General features: G+C 40.0%; 1 protein-coding gene across 2 annotated transcripts in view; it reads right to left on the bottom strand.

Moving 5' to 3' along the window:
- The window catches only part of Cfi (complement factor I), a 58902-nt gene that overhangs the window by 8086 nt on the left and 32171 nt on the right, over positions 1–18645 (bottom strand). The window contains exons 7-12 of one of the 2 annotated variants that reach the window (XM_023710083.1): positions 17551–17619; positions 14317–14340; positions 10150–10185; positions 8231–8334; positions 6951–7054; positions 4274–4551 (exon numbers count right to left, since the gene is read on the bottom strand). In XM_023710083.1, coding sequence (XP_023565851.1) covers positions 4274–4551; positions 6951–7054; positions 8231–8334; positions 10150–10185; positions 14317–14340; positions 17551–17619 — 615 coding nt within the window. The remainder of the gene's footprint in view (positions 1–4273; positions 4552–6950; positions 7055–8230; positions 8335–10149; positions 10186–14316; positions 14341–17550; positions 17620–18645) is intronic. The other variant, XM_023710084.1, reaches the window with a different exon arrangement.

The raw sequence follows: 18645 nt of genomic DNA, 5'->3' as shown, positions 1-18645 counted from the left end.
GAGGACCCAGGCCACCAGATCCTAAATTGACCCAGAGCTCAGGCCCAGTATGTGAATGAGACTACCTTGGGCCCACTGAATCCTCATTTGACCCAGAGTGCAGGCCCAGTGCAGAAACCTTCAGCAGAACTCCCTGCAAAGAAGCTAGAGGCAAGACCCACCCAGCTGATTCAGGAGCAGAATATCTTGCCAGAGTGACACAAAGGGCTCAGCTCTAATGACTACAGCGGAAAGAAGTGGAGCACAGCAGCCAAATCCAAGCAACACCCACCTGGAGGAATCTGAACTTCTTAGATCTGGACCTGGTGCTAAGGTAATAACTCTATCTAAGCTCTACACCAAAGGTCAGAAAACAGTGGTATACAAAATGACAAAGAGAAGGAACAAAATGCAGTCTCAGGCCCCGAGTCCACCTAGTACAAATGCAGAAGACACTAGCACTGAGGAAACTGGAAATCACACACTGGACATCTCTGAAATAATAGCGTTGACAGTAAAGAAACAACTGCAGAAAGGTATAGAAGAAGTCAAATCAAAAATAATTTTGGAACTAAAAAATGCAGTGGTGACTATAATAAAAGAAGAACTAAGTGCTTTTTTTTTTTTTTTTGGTGGAACCAGGGATTGAACTCAGGCCCTTGTGCTTGCCAGGGAAGCGCTTATTCCACTGAGCCATCTCCCTGGCCCCATTAAGTGCTTCTAAAGAATACACTGATAAAAAATAGAGCAGAATATAAAAATGATGGAACCTTTGCATAAGCAATTTAGGAGAGAAATAGAATGTATGAAGCAGGTTCAAAATGATATACAGGAAATTAAAACCTCAAGCTGGCAAAACCGTTTGAGTGAAAGTGATAATAGACTTTCTGACCTTAAAGACACCATTGCAGCTAGTAAAAAGTAAGAAAAGATCTTTTAAAAACAACTAGGATGTAGGAAAAAATAATTCAATACCTGCAAGACGATGCAAAGATGAACAATATGAGGCTAATAGGCATCAATGAGAAGGAAAGAGTCAGTACAAATGATATAAAAAGAATATGGGCAGAAGTAATAGCAGAAAACTTTCCAAATATGGGGCAACAATCTGACATTCCTGTAACGGAAGCTTATAGAACTCCAAATAACATCAACTCAATTAAAACCACACCCAGACATATAATAATCAAGATACCAGAAATTCAGCAGAGGAACAGTATACTAAAAGCCGCTAAAGAAAAGAAGCAGATCGCATTTAAAGGGAAACCCATCAGAATAACAGCAGATTTCTCTTCACAAACCATCAAGTCAAGAAAAGCATGGAGCAAAGTACTTCAAGTCTTGCAAGAAAACAAATTCCAACTCAGACTGATATACCCTGCAAAACTCTCTTTCAAGTATAATGGAGAAGTGAAATACTTCCATGACAAAAAACAACTAAAGAATTTCATGATGACAAAGTCAAGCCTACACAGACTACTAAGTGATGTTCTAGAGAGGGAGCAAATTGATCACAGCCCCGTGAATGAGAATGGAAAGAACCTGCCAAATAGGGCAAAGAATTAAACACAGGACAATAAGAGGTATACAATAGTAGTTTTTCAGTTATTCTTTTGTATTCAGCAGCAAAATATTTCCATCAACACACTCTACAAATGGACTTCTCTTCCACTTTATGGGTCATGATTCCACCTGAGTCTACAGGGTGGATTTCAAAGAAATAGCTGTAGCTCAGTTCCACAAGTGACGCCTAGCCACCAGTAACTGTCATGGTCATTATGCATGTCCACAACACACTAGAACTTTGTGCGATATCCTATCCTCAAACTGTTAGAAGGGCTGGTCATTTATTTGCCATTCCAGTATTTATCTTATGTTTTACTCTTAGTACTTATTTGCTATTATGAAAACTTTTTCTTAGTTCAATTGTTTCGAAACAATTAACTTTTAATTAATTAGTATTTAATTTTCTGAATATTGCTTCATCTTAATTTTTGTTCTAAGATTTATACTGTATCTTTGACTTACAATTTATTTAAAAGACATCGTATGGTATCTTCTCCTCGTATTAGAAACTTTAAAACGTATATTTCTATTTTCTGTTGACTTTATATTACTTCTCTGTCTTTTACACACACATACACACACATATATGTGAAAAAAAATGTGTATAACCCAACATGAGATTGGTACTGTTTCATAGAAATCTGCAATGACCTTTAAATAAGGGTTCATCTAATATATTTTTATATAGTCCTGCATAGCTATCATATTGAGAGCACTTTATTGTTCATCCAAGACCATACTGCTGAATTATGCTCTTTATTTCCTATATGCTACTTCTAGAGGTATTAAAATATTTCAAGTTTGTATAACTAGAAAATCTTACTTTTAGTTTCAAAGGTATGTTTGCTAAGTATAAAATTCAAAGAGGACAGATCTTTTCTTTCAGTCCTTTAATTAGTCTAGTTTCTCACACACTTGGTCCTTTTTTTTTTTTCTTTCTAATGTGGAATAAGGTGCTATTTAATTTTGTTCTTCCATAGCTAATGTTTTTTATGTATATGCTTTAATGATTTTTTTCTTTACAATAAATTTTGGACAATTTCATTTTTGTGTATCTTGGTATGATTTTATTTAAATTTCTTGTGCTAAAGGTTCATTTTTCTTGGAAATATGGTATTTATTATAAATTGTACTAAATTCAGAAATTTTAAATCTTTAAGTATTTATTGCCTACTCCTTTCCACTTTGAGAATTCTAATTATATGAATATAAGTTTCTTGGTTTTGACACAGTGAACTATTATGACTGATCTGTAAATTCTTTCTTCATTTTTATTTTGGACAATTTTTATTGTTATATTCATTTATGTTTGTAAATAATTTATATTCAATTTGCAATCTATTAAAAAATTAAAATAAAAAAATGGCTCAGCCTATTTGCACAATGGAGTACTGCCTATCCATATAGGAATAAACTTGAGACATTTATAGCTGAATGGATGAACCTTGAGAGCATACTTTTAAGTGAAGTAAGTCTCACACACATGTGTAAATATCACATTGTCCCTTTGATGTGACGAGCTGAAAGTGTAAGAATAAAAATGTATAATAAATATTGTATCTTTTACTATGGATAACCACTAAGAAGATAACAATGTACAATGTATTGATTATTAAACAGCTTTGAAACTGTCTCATTCATATTTGTTTCTCAATAAAAATAAATAAATATTGTATAATAGGAAGACATGTTCAAAAGTTAAGTGAAACTAAGGAGGGAGGGGAGAAAGGAAGGAAGGTGAAAGGAAAAAAATGAGATAAGGGGAAAAGTTTTGATTAGTTTAATTCTAAGCCAACTCTAATTCAGCAGCTCTTTCTACCCATTTGTTTCTAACTTTCCCTTTGTCTTACAGAAAGCACAAAGGCTGAATTCCACGTGTTTCCCTTCTCATTGTGCAGGAGTTCAGGGGTGGGACTTGGTTCTTGGGGAAGAAAAGAAGAGGACTGTAAGGGTCCGCGCTTCAGCATTTATCGAGTTTACCCCTCATCAAGTCTTGTCTTTCTTATCTATATGCTAACTTCTTTATTGAAACATGTTTATCCATCTTTAGGGATATATCATGTTAATTTGATACATGTATAGAACATGCAATAATCAAATTAGTGTCATAAGCATTTGCATCTCTTCAAACATTAATCATTTTACAAGCTGGGAATCTGGTGCTCTTCTAGTTGTTTTGAAATATATTATACAGTGATTTCACCTATAGTCATTCTATTATGTTAAACCGGAAGCAGAAGTAGTCTCTCCAGAGCTTCTTTCTGTCCTCTCCTTCCCTTTCCAGTCTCCAGTGACCACTATCCCACTCCCACTTTACTAACCTTTTCATGTCCCACCCACAGCCCACCAGTGGACCCCGAGCAATCTGTCTGGTGTGTCTTCCTGTCTTAAAGTCTTGGTCTTGGCAAGCGTTTACCCTTCAATACTAACTTTGGGATCACAGGGTGTATGTGTCCTTTGAAAGCCTAGAGAAGGGCTACACATGTAATTTGCATGCAACGTCCATGAGACATCTAAATGTGGGATGGGACCTCATCAGAAATTATTTTCAATTTCAGGATAGTGACAAAAGAGCAAAGAAATCAAACTTGAGTGCAGGGTGCTGGGCAGGCACACAAGTCACAAGCAGGCACTATGTCTGAGTACTAGGAGACTAGTTCCTATGCATTTCTATTCCTACTCATTTCCAACCCCTGGATGCTGACTAACAAACATATAAAACACATACCTTTTTCTCTACCCCAGCCAGAAATGATGCAGCTGTCCTTAGGTTGGAATAGGTATGGAGACCAGGGGACACAGGCAGGGATGGAATTAGCGAACACACATTCTTCCTGTTTGAGATGTTTTTTCATTTCAATCAAAGCAATGTCATTTTGATAAGTAGTTCCATTGTAGCCTTCATGGATAATGATTCTTTCCACCTTTTGAACACCTATTCCGGAATTAAGTTGTATCCAGTCTATGAGTGAAGTCCATATTTGGTAATGGTGAGCTCTACTAGGTCTATAACAGAGAAGGAAAGAGAAATAGAAAGGAAATGTATAAAAATTAAATTCTGATTCTTTAATTCTCCTTTTTAAAAGATTTCTTCATGTCCCCAGATTTTATATTTAATCCTTGCCATCATGGAGCAGTAAGGTTAAATTTACTTATGGCAGAATTTAGTCAATGGCAAATGAAAAGAGGAATAATGTCGCTAACTGCTCAATACCAGGAAGATAAAGAATTTACTGAAAGCCAGACATGCCCAGAGTGGTGTGTCCATGCTGCTGTTGGAGTAAATGCATTGTCACTGTGTTGCAGGCAGCTGAGTTAGGTAGAAATAGTATAGGCAGTAGACAGGTCCCGGGCCTCAAATGGAGCCAGTGTGGAAGGCAAGATACCTTGCAACTTTGGGAGAGATAAGACAGCACTGTTGTGGGCCAGACCTCAAGACAAAAGATCAAACAAATGTAGCACATACCTCCCTAAGGATAGACATCAGGAATTTGTATTCTACATAGGTCTCTCACCTTGAGGACCTGCCTGGAAGAGTCACTAACCCAGCATCCTACAGGAAAATCCCCTGTTCTGTATTCATGCCCACTTGCTACACGACTCACTTTCCCATTTGGCCCTGAATTTAATCAATTTTAGCTTTGAAGTTGTGCATGTGGTCGTCCTGATTGATCACAGTTTTGTTCCAGCTCATGCCCACCTACAAGTTTTCAGGTTTTCCAACTTTGACTCACCTCACCACATGGTTTTACTCTATAAAAATCCCCGGAAGAGACAGATTCGGGGGCAACCCAATTAGGTCCCTCTTCTGTCGTCTCTCAGACAGGAGCTTTCTTTCCCCCAATAAATATATTCTGCTCTTAACCTCCATGGTTCCTAAGATTCATTCTTTGAGAACACGAACTTGACCCAGGTATCTTTCAAGCTGGGCATTTCATTCCCCTATATCAACTGTAAGTGCTCAGACAGTAACCAGACAGCACCTCATCAGATATGTGATTGAGGAGCTGAAGAATTTCTTTGCTCTGCCAAATCCTGAGGTTCTCTGGGAGAGGGTACCACAGCAGGCCTTTCTTCCTGCTTGACTGTGCTGCTGGAAGTCAAATATTGGGTCCGCCGTGGTTCAGATCTAAAACATCCCCCAAAATCACCCATGTTTCGAAGGTGATTAGCTCATGGGGGCTTCTACTCCTCAGTGAGTTCACCCACGGATAGGATCCTGGCCAGATGTGTGACTCATAGGCACAGGCTGATTGGGGTGGACCATCAGGGCATGACCCGGAAAAGGTGTCCTTGGCTACTCCCTTCTCTCTTACTTCCTGGCTGATGCAGTGTGGACCCTGTTCTCTGCCAGGCCCTTCCACCACAGCTGTTCTACCTTGCAGTCAGCTGAACATGGACTCAGTACACTGGAAATAAACTGAGCCAAATAAAGCCCTTGTCCTTTAAATTGTAGTTGTTGAGTATCTTGTCCCATGGACAGGAGAACTAACACAGGTCTTACCAACCCCTGTTGCCCTGGAGCCTTCGATTGGGCCCAGAATACAAGTGTTGCCTTATCTCGTTGAGGCAGCAGGGAGCAATTATCTTTCTCACATTTCACTCCATTTTTAGACCAATTTTCAAATCCTGGCTCCAGCAAATTGGCTATCTACCCAGATTTTGTCGGGGAACAGTGTAGTATCACTTTGGTAAAGTGTCATGGCTTAGTTTTGCTTGTTCTTAGTTTATTTTGTTTCATTTTTGAAGTAAGATGCTAAATAATGGTCTGTCAGCATAGTCTGCAGTGATGGTGAACATCTTAGAGTTTTTCATGATAGAAACAGACCACTGGAGCACATGTGCCACTTCCGAACAGTGAAGTGTTTCATCCTATGAATTTTCCATAAGCAATGAAACTTAATTTAATGGAAATGTTTTAAAAATGTATTATCTATATACCTTCTGCTTTCCCAAGCAGCAGAATTTGAACAAAATAAACATGATGTCCTAGGAGATAATGTAATATTTGGGTGCTTTTCTTTATACTCAGTGTTCCAAGGGTACTGTATTCCATATTGACTTTAATTGCACTATATGATCAGAGGCCTTAATATTGTTTAAAAGTTAATTCTATTTATTTACTCAGTGTACTCAAGAAATACTTGCGTACATCCGCTAGATACTAGGCACTGTGCTAGGCTCAGGAATGTAGAAAAGAGCAAAATCAGAAATGGTTCCTACTCTTATGGAGCTCAGTAGGTTCCCGGGGCATGGACTCTGGGGTCCTGGTTGTGAATGCTAGCAGGTACTTCACATTTACCAGAGCGCAACTTACACCCTTGCAGATGCACCCAACCAGTTACCATAGTCTCTCTCCTTCTCATTGTTTCAGGACATCTCAAGTGTACTGAAGACGCCATTACCTGACGCAGTGTGCAGCCGTCAGAATCCAGCAGCCACCGATATAAATTCCACCACATTTGATTTTACCCTCTTCCTTAATTGCCACCTGCCACGGGAAGTCGCCCTGGGAAAAACATTCGTGAGGTCACTGACATTCTTCCAGGTGGCCATCCACAGAGGGGCCCTAGACAGTCCCACCACCAGCCTTCCGATCTCATCACCACAGCACCCTTACCCCAGATATTTTTTTTAATGCATTTCACTGTTTATTAGATGTTTAAGCTCTCACACTAGGTTTTTACAAGATGTGAACACTAACAAATTATTTCTCCCACAGAAATTGTAACCACATGGTATGAACTCAGACAGCAACACAGATGGCTGAACGAACATTAATACACATCACCATTTCATCAGTTACATCATAAAACAAGTTGGGAAGTATCCAAATATTAAGTTATACAGCTCAAAAGGCATAAGAAATAGTAATGTCTACTCAATTCATTAGCAGAAACCCACTTCTTTTTTGCAAGAGGTTGCGAAGAGAAAAAAGTCACACCTCAAACAAAAATAAGTTGGTGAACAACTTACAAGTATGGAAAAAATTGTAAGAATTTCAGAACTTTTATGATTAAGAATTGTTTTATCTACAATAACGAAGCATCTATACCTTTAAAAATATTTACTAGGGGCTGGTGAGATGGCTCAGTGGTCTAAAGCGCCTACTTAGAACAAGCTTAGCAAAGCACAGGGACCATGGTTCAATCCCTCAGCACCACATGCCAGCCAGCCCCGCCCCCTGGTGGGCTGAGCTGGCCACACACACACACACACACACACACACACACACACACACTATAAATAATAAAATAAATTTTAAAAATTAAAAAAAAAAAAAAAAAAGATCCTGACTTCCATCCCCGGTACCCCCCCCAAAAAAAAATCCTTAAAATAAATAAATAAATAAAAATTTATTAGGTCAAAGAGCATATTCTACATGTTCTGCATAAGACAAAGGCAATATTTTGCTAAAAATATTGAATACCCCCTCCCAGGCTGTTTTCAGGCCCTCCCTGGCAGGCTGCGCCTCAGAGTGCAGGCATTAAATTAACTGTAAAGCTTTTTCTCTGAGACGTTAAAGACATGTGCTTCTATAACAGCGCAGAGCTTCAAGATGGAGGTTTCCCACAAGAGCACAAAAGAAACTTACAGAAAGACATTAAATAATCACCGTAAGACTTGGTCATAATCGAAAAGAACAAGCCGTGTTTAAGCCTTAGGGCTTTGCCCTGAAGTTTACCGTTTGTGCAGGCTTCCCTCCCACGATTCGCTTCCTCCGAGTGTGCGTGGGCCTTTTAATTCCGCAGGATATTTTCGGTAATAATGACTTTATCCATTTTCTTTCTTCAAGAAATGAAGAGATTGTAGTATTATTGTTATTAGTTTGAACTCATTACCTTGTGGACAGAGATATCTTGATTATCTCTGCCACAAAACCAGTAGAGTCATGGTTAATATCAAGTGGGAAAGGCTCATTAGTAAACTATTTTGGGTGCTAAACTCTGCTGTTTACTTTGTTTAAAAACTCTGGTGCAATACTAACACTGGTTTGATTCTCTAAAGTTCTTCCTAAATGTGGACTTAGGCCCAGGGGAAGCTGGCCAAGGGGTTGAGCACTTAGCAGTCTCTTGTAGATGACTAATGTCGTAGTCCTGGGATGCTTCAGGGGGGGTCGTGTTCTGAGGTCATCAGAATAGGCTGACAACAGGAAGGACAGCATCTTTTCCCCACTCTTAGGTTTTACTCTCTAGTTGTTTATCTGGAACTCTTTTCAACAATATTAATGTTAACATTATGATATTAGTATTGAGTACTTTGTATGTATCAGCCCCCATACTTACTACTCTCTCAGTTTATGTCACTTAATTATCATATGAAACCCAAGGTAATATTCCAGAAAATCCTGGACGGTTGGATCAGCAGGACGCGTCTGCCATTCGACATCGTCCTGTCTCTGTGTGTCGCCCCACACCCTAGTCTGTGAGCACATGGACAGGGCGGATTCGTCATGGAGAAGATACAGGACAGCAAGGCTTGAGACATGAACTTGTGGGAGAATTCATGGCAAAGGGAGAAATTAAGAGCATGCGGTGCTCTCCGAAATGAAGAGCATGAGGCGCTGTCCTTGTTCTGTCTGGAGCATTCTGTAAGCCTGTTTCTTAGCACCCAGTCAGAAAGGAAACTTACTATCATCTGGGGCTGGCCAGCAGGAGTGGGTGAACCAGATGGATTTTTGGTCTCACCTCTCCTCAAAACTACTTTGGGGAAGAATTAATGAAAGTCTTAAGTTTTTGTCCGGGTCTTTGAAAGAAGAGAGGGCTCATCCATTGAGGACTAGGAAACCCGGCTGTTGATGATCTGAAAATCAATGTTGCGTAGAAAATAAATGGCTTTTGTTGAAAATCCCTTTTGGTCAATATCTATAGCTTTGAGAACTAAAGCACTCATTGGTTGGTTACAAAATAGTTAAGTAATATTGAGGCCTGGCAATTACAAGTGACTCTCACATGAATTTCACTTTAAAAACCTCCTGAAATAGGGAGCTACTTTATTCCCAATTTGAGATTAAGCTTTTCACTTGAGGTTATATGGCTACAAAATAATTGTATCAAGACTGAGCACAGGCTGTGTGGCCCAAACACTCTGGTAAATTACTATCTTTCTACAAACTTAATACTTCATAGTTTCTTTTAAGGTGCACCTGGCCAGAGCTCAAATCATCAAATAGGACTCCTGCTTGAATAGGTGAATTCACGCTAATAGGTGAATTAATAGCTACTGTTCTACTACCTTAGAAAATATGCCATTTTTTGAAATCTGGCTGTTTTTTGATAAAACTGACCAGGCAAATTTAGTATCAAATAAAAAATCTTTATATAGGACTAAAGGCTTTTCTTTCACTTAGAATTAGTCATATTAATTAACCCAGTATTAAAAGCCATTCTCAAGAATCACTCATGATTTTTCTTAAAAGTGATAAGAAAAGGAGAATACTGTTATATTTTTCATTTAAATTTACATCAAAACAAACTGTTGTTTGAATAAAGTACATACATACACAAGCACACACAAGTGTGAACACGAACGCACACACACACGACAGTGAAAGGTAAACTTAAACCAACGAACCACCCATAAAAATTTATCAGATAAACCTACCTGTATCCATAGCTGCAGTCAAAATTTCTGTTTCTTCTATGATAAAACAGAAAGTTCCATTTTTTAAAGTTATTTTTAAAGATAATTAAGCCATTAAAAACACTTTGATAATAATTTTGCCTAAAAGTTATTTTTTTACAATCTTTCTTTTTCTTTTGAAGTGCCTGAAGTTGAACCTAAGGCATGCGCACTCCGCTATGCCCCCACTCTTTCTTACCTTGCACTTTGAAACAGGGTCGCCTTAAGTTGCTAATTTGTCTAAAGTGGATTGGAAGGTGAGATCTTTCTGCCTCAGCCTTCCAGAGTACTAAGTTACAGGTGCACTCCAGGCATGCTCCAGGCATGCTTCAACACACCCAGGTTGTCCTTCCTTTTAAGAGGACTGTGTAAAACTCCCCAGACATGTCATCTGATTTCATTTCTATAGCTGGGTACCTGAAAGGCTCAAGATAACTGCAGAAATTTTTCTTGGCCCAAACCAGAGATGTCTGCTGGTACAAGTGGGTGGTAAGAATCATGGTGCCGCAGTGCCCAGCGTTTAGAGCTCGCAAACCACACAAGTCAGAGAAGGAGAGCTTCTATTTCAGGTCTTCCTGTGAGGTTGGGAGCCCTAGGTGACACTGACAAACAGAGCCTGGAGCTAACATGGAGAAGGCTCTTTCACAGCATGCAAGCCAGCGCTTCTTCAGTCATGCATACACAGTATCTCACTGGCTTCGGTATCAGGTATGGCTACTGTTAAGCATCTGCAATGCAGAAGCCAAGGCAAGAACAAAGCCTCCTACCCTACCCTAGAGCCCACGGGACATCTTTCCCTCTTTAGTCTCCCATCCTGGAACATTGCCCTGAACAGGGTCATGATATCTCAGCTCTGGGGACTTGAAGGCAGATTCCCACCTACCATGCTGCTCATCTTTGCCCAAGGACCAGGCTGGGGACAGCAGAACCCAGAAAGGCAATGTCACTGTGCTGCAGCAATCAAAGGTGTTCCTGCTGCTGGTGGGAATGTAGACTGGTACAACCATTATGGAAATCAGTGTGGAGACTCCTTAGAAAACTTGGACTGGAAATTCCATTTAATCCAGCTATTCCTCTACTGAGAATTTTCCCAGAGGATCTGAAAACATCATATCATAGCGATATATGTGTGCCTATGTTTATAGCAGCACAATTTGTGATAACCAAATCTTGGAAACAACCAAAATGCCCATCACCTGAGGAATGGATGAAAAAGATGTGGTATTTTTATACAATGGAGTATTACTTAGCTATAAAGAATGATAAACTCGAAGCCTTTATATTGAAGTGGATGCCACTTGAACATATACTCATAAGTGAAATAAACCAGACACACATGTGTAAATATTGTATAGTTTCCCTAGTATAAGAACTCAAAAGAAGAAATATAAATAGAAAAGTATAATACAACTAAAAGGAAAGCAAGAACTTGAGGACAAAAGTTTTTCTGGATTCCCCAAGTTCTCTTTGGGACAGCGCACTCGAGTATGTTATGCATATGCCTTAGCTGTTCTCTAGGTCAAGAGAGACTGTGCAGTAGTGTTCACAGAAGTACTTTCCTGAGTCAGAGAATGAAGGGAAAGTAGGGGAGCCCAGCATAGCTGAGATGCGCTGGTGCTAGGGCACAGCACAAATCTTCAGAAGCAAACATGAGCCAGGAGGGAACCATCTGATGTACTGGTTATAAAAAAACTGAAGACAGGGGGCCTGCCCCTTAGCTCAGTTCTTTAAGTGGCTGCTTCAACAAAGCCAACAGACTCAGGTTGCTGTGGTTCGATCCCCACAACTCAAGCCAGCCTGTCATGCCTTGAAGGCATTCAGAGCAAAATAAATAAATAAATAAATAAAATAAAATAAAACAAAACACTTTGCCATTTTGGGCTGGTGAGATGGCTCAGTGGTCTAAAGCACCTACTTAGAACAAGCTTAGCAAAGCACAGGGACCGCAGATCAATTCCCCCAGCACCACATGCCAGCCAGCCCTGCCCCCTGGTGGGCTGAGCTGCCCCCCCACATACATACATAAATAAATAAAATTTAAAAAAAAAACCAAAACTGAAGACATCTATTCAACAACAATAATAACAACAGCCTCACCATCGATAAATAAGCAGATGGGGACAAAATGGAAGATGGTATTTGGAATGTCTAAAACTGACAAAGAATTCATATTTGGAAGACAAGAAAGAACTCTTCCCTGAAAGAAATTTAAAGTTAAGAATATGAGGGCCAGGGATAGAGCTCAGCAGCACAGCACTAGCCTGGCAAGCACAAGGTCCTGAGTTCAAGCCCAGTATAAATAAATAAATAAATAAATAAATAAATAAATAAATAACAAACTAGAACAGCTTATATGGATATAAAGTATGTAACTCAAGTCATTGGTTATTACCAAAAAAAATCAAGTTAATGAGCAACACCATCACTTGGAAGTTGGAGCTGAGCAAAGCTGGTTAGTACCAGGTGTTGGTGAGATTAGGAGAACTCTCAGACATTATTGATGGAAATGAAGGCTGGTGCTTAGCTCTTCCAAAGAACATGCAAGCACTAGTAACAAATTCAGGAGACACAGCCAAAAGCTCACTGCCCAACTTGATGTGTCACAGAGGTTGTCTCACACATCTAAGGGAGAGAGCATCCATCCTGGAGTGATTGTGGGCTGAGTCCATTGCTGAGACAATGCAGAGAATAAACAAACATGGTGGAATATTTTATACAGTAGTTAGGAGCCCTAGAGTGGACAAGTATGCAGTCAATTGGAAAGACTTTTAAAATGTATTTCTTCTGAAAAGGAAAATCACGATCCACAACAATGCTATGAGAGTTTTAAAAAAAATGTGTGCTACACAATACCAGTGCATGTTGGAAAAGAAGGCATATAAGCAAAATGATAGTCTTTGGCCTTCCGCCACAGCAACCACTGAAGAACACTAGCCATGGCCCTACGCTATCCCATGGCCGTGGGCCTCAACAAGGGCCGCAAGGTGACTAAGAATATGAGCAAACCAAGGCACATCCAGGAGGTGTGCAGCTTTGCCCCCTACAAGTGGCCCTCCATGGAGCTGCTCAAGGTCTCCAAGGACAAGCACACCCTCAAGCTCATCAAGAAAAGGGTGGGGACGCACATCTGGGCAAGAGGAAGCTAGAGCTGAGCAACATGCTGGCCTCCATGAGGAAGGCAGCTGCCAAGAAGGACTGAGCCCCCTCTGGAATAAAGCTTTGCTGAAAAAGATAAATGACAGTCTTTGAGTCACATGATGAGGTGCACTGTGTGGGAGAGGAGGAGAGGAAAACTAGGGAGGAAGAGGAAGAGGCAAGGAAGGAGAGGATGGTGATGAAGTACAGTGACCCAAGGAGTGTCAGCCACTCATCCCTTTGCTGCTGAGGTCCAAGCCTGACAAAAGAAGGGAGGAAAGGGGGACAGAGAAAAGAGGAAAGGGATAAATGGGGGTGAAGGGCGACAGCATCTTGTACTTCTGAGAGGAAGTACAAGAAATTGATTGTGACTTGACATTTAGGGCAAGCGGTGATCCTGAGCTAGTTGGTCCCCTAGGAAGCCCGAGTTCTGCTGAGGACTACAAGCTTAGGGCAGTACATGGGCTGGGGACTTGAGTCACTTTTTATGAATAACTAAGAAAAGGGTAGCTCCAAGCCACTGGAGATCTGGGGACTCTGTGTACAAGTTAATAAGAAGGCATGTTATATTTCCTCTGGTGCCTTGGTTTTGATAAGAAATCAAAGAGGGAGGTATTTAGCTGAGGTAAACAGTGCAGGGAAGTGTACGCCTTGGTTTCTGACCACGAGGCTGTGGATGAGGAGTGTGAGGCAGGAAGTTCATCAAGCTGGACAGAGGACAGTGCCCACACTGTTGCTAAGCTCTGGTTGTTGGTCACACACACCATGCTGGTTCCATGCTCAGCATTAGTTACATAAAAATGTAAGAGCATATCACATCATGGGTTTTGTATCAATTTCCCTATATCCTAAGATGTTCATGAGATTTTTACCTTGAGACTCAGGTCAAGTCAACTTAAACATTTTTAGTTAAGGAAAAGAAGTGCCATGCCACAATGCTACACATATATCATAAAAATGGAAGCACCTTGTTTCATCCATAATATACAGTTTCTGTGATAAAAATGCATTTACCTGGAACCTCAGGGTGTTCAACTCCTAAAGAGAAATTAAAAAAGCAAAACCTCAATAAACAAATAAATCATTTTCACTTAAATAAAATATACATGAATCATTAAACAGCTCTATGATTTAAAATTCATAGTTAGAAAAAATAGAAGGAAACTATAAGCTGTATGACAACTTTGTATTTTGTTAAGGCATAAAAATTTTTCAGCTTGCCTTACACTTATACTGGTTTTACCATTGCAAGGGAATCATTTTACCTTAAATTCTAAAAAGAGATTATTAGTATTTTAGATATATTTGAACCCATATCAACAGCAACTTACTACATACTTACATAAAATACATAACTACTCTTAACTTACATAATAAAAGGGCTTATAAAAGATGAATGCAATTGAGATATAATTCGAACCTCCGTTGATTTAGTAATCTTGTCCTAGCCACTTAAAATCGATGCAAATTAATGCTTTAGTTTTGCATCTCTGCTCTCTGAACTATCCTTGTAGGAGGACAAATAGAATCATGACTGAAATGCAAAGGGCAGAGCTTAACCTTAGAGGGGTGGCCTTTGTCAAGGACCACTGACTTTTTTTTTCCATAATTTTATTGAGAAATAAATAACAATGAGACAATTTCAAATCAAATTGGTAGGACAGTTCCAATAATTAACACATTGCATACTGCCTTCCTAGTGGTTATTTGTTGTACAAGATGCAGACATGATATACTATTTACAAACACTATTAGAACAAATCCCTCTATTGCTTGAATTAAGAGAATGTAGCCATATATCTATCCTAACAACTTTGAATACACAGATACAAAATGGTCATTCATCTATATCCCCTTTTTTTGTTTAGTTCCATCATTTAAATATTACAGGTATGTGAACTCAGCAAAATATTCTAAAAGAGTCCAGTAGTCCATAATAGTATTGGGTCTTCCACTTGACTGGCAATGTCAGAAATTGTTGACCTGAGTCCCCTACAGCTCAACATAACAACATAACAACATGGCTTTATTTCTTGTACTTCTTTTTTATACTTTTCTGCTGGATGGTTAAGACCAAGATAAAGCAAGACCTATGTAACAGGAGTTGTAGCTTTTGTATCTGATAAGGTCAGTGAAATCCCCTCAGGATTTATACTGACTCTTTCAGGGAGCAAAATGAAAGATGAGAGAGAGAACAAGAAATTAGTTGAGACTCGGCATTTAGGATCAAGGGTGATCCTGCTAGTTAGTGCCCCAGGAAGCCCAAGTTCTGCCGAAGGCCAGCAACTTGGGGCAGTGAGTGGGCAGTGACCACCAACTAAGCATATTTCCACATGAAAGTAAGCTTTTATGGTGTAGAGGAAGTTCTGTCGCCAAACAGACTGAGAAATTGTGTTCTTTTACCTTAATTAAGCTTTAGAGCTTTTTTTCCCCATAATTTTATTGAGAAACAAAGAGCAATGAGACAGTTTCAAACCAAATTGGTAGGACAGCTTCAATAATTAACACACTGCATACATTCTTCCTAGTAGTTAATTGCTGTACAGGATGTGGACATGATATCCTATTTACAAACACTATTAGAACAAAGCACTCTATTCATTAAGAGAATGTAATATATATCTATCCTAACCATTTTGAATACACAGATACAAAATGGACATTCATCTGTATACCCTTTTTTGTTAAGTTCCCTTTACTTGAATATTATAGGTGTGTTAACTGAGCAAAATATTCTAAAAGAGTTCAGTAGTCCATAACAGTATTGGGTCTTCTGCTTCACTGGCAATGTCAGAAATTGTTGACCTGAGTCCCCTACAGCTCAACATAACACCATGACTTTACTTCTTATACTTCGTTTTTATACTTTTCTGCTAGATGGTTAAGACCAAAGTAAAGCAGGAACTATGCAACAAGAGTTGTAGCTTTTGGGTCTGATAAGGTCAGTGAAATCTCCTCAGGATTTATCCTGAGATCCTGTACCTCAGATTGTTTGTCAGTGTCAGCCATGTGGATGAGTCACGGCCATTGCTTGGCCAATGTGCTCTCTGTGAAAGCCTGAGAGAATGTTTTCTCTCCATGTGACTCTCCTTAGGCACACTCTACATCATCGATCACTTTCCTCTTTGGCCCCATAATCTCCTTGATCAGAAAATTTGGGACACTACCGAGTTACATGACGTTACAATACAAGTTCTCATATATCCTGAGTCTTAATTGACCTTAGAAGGCTAGGGGCAAAATGTTGGCTTTTCTTGCAGCCCTCTTTTTTCTCTAATTTTGGTCTGCAAACTTAGGTTGTTAAACCTCCAGAAGAGAAATGATTGCTGGCTAAGGCTGCCTTAAGAGCGGGTCTGGTAATGCAGGTGGAGGTGGGGATAGAACCAGCGGTATCCAGCCACCTGACTGCATTTTCATGAGCTGGCATTTAAACAACTGAGCTAATCGGCAGGCCCCCAAACTTTAGAGTTTTAAATGGATGGATAGAGGAGTAAAAAAGAACAGGCGAAAAAGCCCAAATTATTATTACATTGAAAAAGCCAGACCAAGCTATAGAGGTTTTATGGACCTCCTTCTTGAATTTTTTTCTTCCTCTCTTTACTAAGGATTGAACTTAATTGAATAAACATAGAGGCATTTTTCTCAGCTGCTCATAGACCTTTAAAATAAGTAATATGCAGCTGGCCACATAGCTTAGCAGACTATAGCGCCTGCTAAGGTGGAGCGCAGTGGCCTGGGTTTGATCCCAGGTGTGCTGTGTCAGCCCCGCCCCCAGGTGCGCTGAGACAGAGATTGAGCCTGGGCATGGTGGTGCACACCTGTAATCCCAGTGTTTGGGAGACTGAAAACAGGAGAATCGCTATGAGTCTGATTTATGTAGTGAGACCCTGTAGACCCTGTACTAAAAATACAAAATAAAATAAATAACATGATTTGATATCCAGAAATGTGTATTATTTGGTTGAAGAACTGGTGTCAGTGGAAAATTAAACAAAGTTTCAGCAAGTCTAATGCGGGACATATCAAACCAGGCCAAAATGGAAACATTGGTTCACCATTTACATATACAGTCAGTGTCTAGTGAGCGGGCTGCATTTGTCCTGGGACACCTGGCATATGACAACGATGACGTTCTGTTTTCAAAGTTTTTATTGTTGAGAAGGAAAAGATGAGATGAGTACAAGAGCGACAGTAAGCGGCGAGGAGTGACTGAGCGGCCCGAGGTGGTGGGGTGGGGGGTCCGCCTACCTGAGTGCAAGAGCCCATCCTGGAAGGACCTGGACAGGGGGGTGGCTGGGGCGCGTCCTTCATGGGACTCTGTGAGTGAGAAGAGCTGAGTTAGAAAGGAGGCACCGAGTGCAGGGACCAGGGATCCAGCCCCGGTCCCCCATGCAGTGCCAGCCCTGTCCCTGGTGTGCGGAGCTGAGGCAGGCGTGGTGGTGCACACCTATAATCCCAGCGCTGGGGAGGCTGGAAACAAGAGGATCACTTCAGTCTGAGCTGCGTAGTGAGACCCTGTACCAAATAGAAAGGAAGGAAGGAAGGAAGGAAGGAAGGAAGGAAGCTAGCCAGCCTCGTGGGATGTTTACTTTTAGAATATTTTGTTTTTCTTTTTTTAACATTTTGTTACAGTAAAGACATAGTGGTATGAATCTCACTAAATTCTCCCCTTCTCTTTGAACACTTGTTCTCTCTCTCTCTCTCTCTCTCTCTCTCTCTCTCTTTCTCTCTCTGTATGTGTGTATCTTTTGAACACAAGATCTCCCATGCAGTTCAGGCTGCCCCTTAAATTCACTTTATAGCCCAGACTGGACTCGAACTCACAAAGATCCTCCTGCCTCAGCCTCCTGCGTGCTGGGATTATAGTGTGCATGCACCACCATGCTTGTCTCTTGCTACTTTCTGAAACAGCTGTGCGAGTCCTCTTCCTTGTCTTTATCAGGTGTGAGGAAAAAAATATGGTGAGTGCGGCTGCTGAGTGCCGCCCAACAGCACGGCACTGCATAAAATCATGAATGACACTGTGTCCTCCCCCACCTTGGTCACCAGATCTGCTGCCATGTGATTCTGGCTCCTCCCCAAAGTCACAATGACCACAGAAGATCAATGTTTTGTTTTGTTTTCACTGTGTCAAAACTAAGAAACTTATATTCATATAACTAAAATTCTCAAAGTATAAGGAAGTAGGCAATAAATATTTAAAGATTCAAGATTTCTGAATTTAGTTCAACTTATAATACCATATTTCCAAGAAAAATGAACCTTTTGCACAAGAAATTTAAATAAAATCATACCAAGACACACAAAAATGAAATTGTCCAAAACTTATTGTAAAGAAAAAAA

This window comes from Octodon degus, unplaced genomic scaffold, assembly GCF_000260255.1.
Source record: "Octodon degus isolate 3935 unplaced genomic scaffold, OctDeg1.0 scaffold00016, whole genome shotgun sequence".
Classification (NCBI taxonomy): Eukaryota; Metazoa; Chordata; class Mammalia; order Rodentia; family Octodontidae; genus Octodon; species Octodon degus.
Note: the sequence above shows the minus strand (reverse complement) of the source record. Positions and strands in the feature narration are given on the sequence as shown.